Source organism: Bombina bombina, chromosome 10 (genome assembly GCF_027579735.1).
Source record: "Bombina bombina isolate aBomBom1 chromosome 10, aBomBom1.pri, whole genome shotgun sequence".
Lineage (NCBI taxonomy): Eukaryota > Metazoa > Chordata > Amphibia > Anura > Bombinatoridae > Bombina > Bombina bombina.
Genome location: NC_069508.1, coordinates 84,595,317 through 84,601,316, shown reverse-complemented (window position 1 = coordinate 84,601,316; position 6,000 = coordinate 84,595,317). Strand labels below are relative to the sequence as shown.

At 34.7% G+C, this 6,000-nt stretch overlaps 1 protein-coding gene across 1 annotated transcript in view; it reads right to left on the bottom strand.

The window, feature by feature from the left end:
* Positions 1–3,679: 3,679 nt before the first annotated feature.
* METTL13 (methyltransferase 13, eEF1A lysine and N-terminal methyltransferase) overlaps positions 3,680–6,000 on the bottom strand; it is a 580,907-nt gene continuing 578,586 nt past the window's right edge. Inside the window, exon 8 of the mRNA XM_053693228.1 lies at positions 3,680–4,950. Coding sequence (XP_053549203.1) covers positions 4,676–4,950 — 275 coding nt within the window. The 3' untranslated portion in view covers positions 3,680–4,675. The remainder of the gene's footprint in view (positions 4,951–6,000) is intronic.

Genomic DNA, 6,000 nt, shown 5'->3' with positions numbered 1-6,000 from the left:
GACTGGGTTAGGGGCCCTTCAGAAATATTATTATCAGCGTCGTCATGCTCTTCAGTATCTAAAACAGAGCAGTCGCGCTTACGCTGATAAGTGTTCATTTTGGCTAAAATGTTTTTGACAGAATTATCCATTACAGCCGTTAATTGTTGCATAGTAAGGAGTATTGGCGCGCTAGATGTACTAGGGGCCTCCTGAGTGGGCAAGACTCGTGTAGACGAAGGAGGGAATGATGCAGTACCATGCTTACTCCCCTCACTTGAGGAATCATCTTGGGCATCATTGTCATTGTCACATAAATCACATTTATTTAAATGAATAGGAATTCTGGCTTCCCCACATTCAGAACACAGTCTATCTGGTAGTTCAGACATGTTAAACAGGCATAAACATGATAACAAAGTACAAAAAACGTTTTAGAATAAAACCGTTACTGTCACTTTAAATTTTAAACTGAACACACTTTATTACTGCAATTGCGAAAAAACATGAAGGAATTGTTCAAAATTCACCAAATTTTCACCACAGTGTCTTAAAGCCTTAAAAGTATTGCACACCAAATTTGGAAGCTTTAACCCTTAAAATAACGGAACCGGAGCCGTTTTGAACTTTAACCCCTTTACAGTCCCTGGTATCTGCTTTGCTGAGACCCAACCAAGCCCCAAGGGGAATACGATACCAAATGACGCCTTCAGAAAGTCTTTTCTAAGTATCAGAGCTCCTCTCACATGCGACTGCATGCCATGCCTCTCAAAAACAAGTGCGCAACACCGGCGTGAAAATGAGGCTCTGCCTATGCTTTGGGAAAGCCCCTAAAGAATAAGGTGTCTAAAACAGTGCCTGCCGATATTATTATATCAAAATACCCAGATAAAATGATTCCTCAAGGCTAAATATGTGTTAATAATCAATCGATTTAGCCCAGAAAAAGTCTACAGTCTTAATAAGCCCTTTTTGAAGCCCTTATTTACGATCGTAATAAACATGGCTTACCGGATCCCATAGGGAAAATGACAGCTTCCAGCATTACATCGTCTTGTTAGAATGTGTCATACCTCAAGCAGCAAGAGACTGCTCACTGTTCCCCCAACTGAAGTTAATTGCTCTCAACAGTCCTGTGTGGAACAGCCATGGATTTTAGTGACGGTTGCTAAAATCATTTTCCTCATACAAACAGAAATCTTCATCTCTTTTCTGTTTCTGAGTAAATAGTACATACCAGCACTATTTCAAAATAACAAACTCTTGATTGAATAATAAAAACTACAGTTAAACACTAAAAAACTCTAAGCCATCTCCGTGGAGATGTTGCCTGTACAACGGCAAAGAGAATGACTGGGGTAGGCGGAGCCTAGGAGGGATCATGTGACCAGCTTTGCTGGGCTCTTTGCCATTTCCTGTTGGGGAAGAGAATATCCCACAAGTAAGGATGACGCCGTGGACCGGACACACCTATGTTGGAGAAATAACTATATTGGAGCTATTAAAGTCAATGGGAAAAAATATACGTCTCCTAAAGATATAGTATCCCAGTTTCACACTTTTTTCCAAACAATATATACTGCCGATAAGCTTGATCTAGAGGCAAAAGCTAGCTTCTGGGACAACATTAATACTCCTAAGATTAGCATAGATCAGTTAAACCAACTTAATAAGGAGATAACTACCGAAGAAATTATACAAGTTATAAAAAATGCGGCAAATGGCAAAGCACCTGGCCCAGACCAAATGCTAATTGAATTTTATAAAATATTACAGGAGGAGATCACACATATTCTTGCAGCGTTATTTAATACCTATTTTTTTAATAATATTAAACCCTCTAGATATTATGCGGCAGCAAATATTACATTGATCCATAAAAAAGATAAAGAGGCAGAATTAATGGATGCATATTGCCCAATCTCCCTACTTAATGCTGACTACAAAATTGCAGCTTGTATTATGGCAAATAGGCTCAAAGGAATTCTGGGGGACTTAATTCACTCAGACCAGACCGGTTTTATGCAGGGGAGAACTGCGCAGAAAAATATAAGAACCACCATGTTTCTAATAGAACAGATGCTTGCCAGTAAGAAAGATAAAACGTGTAGACAATCAGACTTTGTCTTGTTGACAGTAGACGCCGAAAAGGCATTTGACTGGTCTAAGCTCCCCAAATTTAACATTACAGAAAGGAACTAGACAGGGTTGTCCCTTATCACCATTATTGTTTAATATAGCATTGGAACCTTTGGCTATATATTGTAGGGAAAGATTAGAAGGGATTTTTATGGGCAACAAGAAATTCACCTTATCCATGTATGCAGATGACATACTTTTCTACATAAGTAACACTAAGAGAAATATTCCCCTTATCCTCGACTCAATTGGTAAATTCAGTAAATTTTCAGGGTATAAAATAAATCTAAATAAGTCAAAAATCTTGTGGATTTTAAAAACAAGAAATAGTATGCTCTTAAATCCTTTTAAACAAGCACTTGGTAAAATCAAATATTTAGGTATAACCCTATCTAAGAATCCTGGTGAATGGTATATGCTGAATTTCCCACCAGTTTGGCAAAAATGTTTAGTATGCTTAAAAAATTGGGCCAAATTACCACTATCTTTATCTGCAAAAGTCTCTCTTATTAAAATGATGCTCTTTCCTAAAATTCTTTTTCTTATGCAAAATATTCCAGTTTTTATCCCGACTAAAGATCTCTGTAGATTTAACGCACAATGTGCACAATTTATCTGGAGTAAAATGAAGCCTCATATTGCTCTTAAGAAACTGATGCACCTGAGAGAGGAAGGAGGGTTCGCCCTCCAAATTTAAAAATATATAATTGGTCATGTATGGCCAAAAATGCAATAGACTGGCTAACAGGGGCAGAATACATAACTAATTATCAAAGCGAGGAGGCTGTAATATCTCCCTTATCTCTTAGAGTGTTACTCCATCAGTTCCCTTAAAAAAGCTCTGAAAAAATGGATTTTAAATACACCATATATAATATAGTACTAGCATGGAAGAAAATATGCCAAAGTCTTCAAATTATCTATACCATATCACAATATCTACCTATAAGGGGCAATCCACATTTTATAAGGTATAGAAACTTATGCCTTTTATGACTGGACCCAAAAAGGGCTAACTCAAGTATATCAAATTATTGATATGCAGACTAAATCTGTCAAAACTTTTGATTCTTTGGTCAAAGAATATAACTTGAAGAGAACTCAATTCTTCGCCTATTTACAAATTATTATTATTAAAATTCAAATAGTTTTAGGAGTATAAACTCAATTATTGACATCTATCGGTCTGGGAAACATTCAATTTCTTCTTTTCTATATAAAAGTATAATTTCTCTAGAAGCTAAAGATAAAATATTAGATCTGTATGCTAAATGGCGCCTAGAGATTAGAAATCTAAAATTTGAACATTTTAAAAAGAGCTTTAGTTTAATCACAGAGTACACCCATGCCATCTCATTTAGAGAATCACATATAAAATTATCAAATAGAGCGTATTTAACGCCAAAGTGAATGTCTAACTGGAATAGACAAGGTTTTACTAAATGTCCAAGATGTAATTCTATAGAAGCTGATTTACCACACGCTTTCTTTTATTGTCCGAAGATCCAGCAGTTTTGGCGTAAGATAGTATATTGGCTGAATAAATTTATACCTATTAGAGTTAAACTCAAATTAGAACATGTTTTATTCCTCATGGATGAGAAGGATTTACAGAATAAGCATTTAGTTAATACAGCTATATTAGTTGCAAGACAGATGATTCTTAGAAGTTGGAAAGATAAAAGAGCACCTGGTATTACAGCATTTGTTAACAATATGCTGTTTCAACTAGCAATAGATATAAAAATCCTTTAATCTTTTTAGATACTAAATTAACAATCTTTTTGGCTAAATGGGAAAATCTTATACTATCACTTCCAGATCAGACGCAGATCCAAATGATATCTCCGTTAAGGGATTCTCCCCTATTTCAACAACTGATATTGTCAAATAGATACCCGACATTTTGGAGAAAGAGATAACTCAAAAAATTAGTGTGAAGGGGATTGGGGGAGGCGAGGGCTGTTTTTTTTTTTTTTTTTTTTTTTTTGTTTTTTGTGTTGTTTTGTGTAGTTATGTGTGTGGCTATTTGTTTAATGATTTGCTATAGCTGGCCATAGAGCTTTACTGTTATACATAATAGAGGAACTGATAGCATTTAATCTTTATATTAATGGTAGATGTATACCTATAAAATTTCTAGTCTAGAACCAGCAACAGTATCAAAAGGTTATGTATGAATAAAATATGAAAAAAACGTCCAAACTTAACTGCTGTATTTTAATATCTTCCAATGATTAGTTAAGGATCTCTATGGCATAGCTTTTCTAAGCTAGGCCATCAGTGCATATCGTTAAAATATTAATATTGTGTAATTTATATGTATTAAAAGTAATCTTTATTGAATATTATGCCCTGCGTGGTGTATAATCGTGTAAATTGCCGATCTCATATGTTGTTGGAGACCAATAAAAATTATTAAAAAAAAAAAAAAAAAAAAGAATTTTTCCAGTGACAAACATATTTAAGAGCAAAACATTTTTCTGTTTTGGTTTTTTACACATTCCTTAATAAGTTTGGTCTTTTCTATACCATATAGCTTTTGCTACTCGTCATCTCAAACTATCTTTACAGACTTTAAAATATCAGCAAGATCATAATTTTTGTCCCAAAGAATTCCAGGTCTTTTTAACTGTTTCTCCAAGTTCTTTGCAGCTTCCTTTAGCTCTGAAGGACTCACTCTCACTTCTAAATTAGGAAGGCAGAACAAAATCTCATTAACTTCCTCTTCAATATTTTGGGAATAAATAATTGGAAAAATTTCTTTCAGAACCTTCAGTGTCTGGCATTTTAATACTTGGTCACGACACACTAAATTGAGGATAAAGACACCTAAAGAGGAGAGAAAAAGAAGCACAAATCAAATTAGAATCCTCTCAAAATAAGCAAGTTTTTTTTCCACAATATTTAAGATAGGCCCAAAAAATATTCTTTAAAGTGATATTTACAGTAACTGCTAAGTATAATTACAGTAACCTGGTTACTACTAACCATGATATTGTTATTCTTCATGTGCCTGCAGCTCTCTTCAGTGCTATTATCTTATTAACTCTTCAAAAGTGCTGGTTAGTGATGTTCTGCATTTTCTCACTGTGCACCACTGTCTTGGAACTTAAATATTTTTATACCCTGTGACAAGCCATATCATGCACTTTAGCGTAAGCAGGGGATGTGAATGTTTGTAATGGCTGCATTTCTCTATTTTATCCCCGAGGGCTTTTTTTATATTTATTATTCACCTTTTAAACAGTAAACAGCTCTAAAAATGTAACTCTTCTGCTTTTGATTGTATCAGCTAATCCAAAGAACAACTGTCAAAAAGCCAGCAGCAACACAGAATACAATACATGCGTACCATGATAACGGTGCTCGGTATAAAGAGCTTTACTGACTAGCTCCTGTAAAAGGTTAAAAACATAATTTATGCTTACCTGATAAATTTCCTTCATGGTGGTAAGAGTCCACGATCCATTACTCCTGGGAATAACTATTACCTGCCACTAGAAGGCGGCAAAGATTCACAAACCCCATGAACTCTATAAAACCCCTCTTACCTCACTGGCACCTTAGTCAAGAAAAAGAAGTAGGAAAATAAATAAGAGCCAAAAAAAATAAAAATAAATAGTAGCAGGGAAAAAAAAGTTGTGCATAAGAAAAAACAACACCAGTTAAAAAAAAAAAGGGTGGATTCTCACCAACATGAAAAGAAATTAATTTATCAAGTAATCATAAATGATATTTTCTTTCATACAGGCGGTGAGAGTACACAATCCATTAATCCTGGAACATAATACCCAAGTAGCGGAGTCCACAAGTAATGAAAGAGTGAGATTTAAAGTGAATGTAAATTTTCATGAATTAGTGCCCGGTTTTTTAATATAC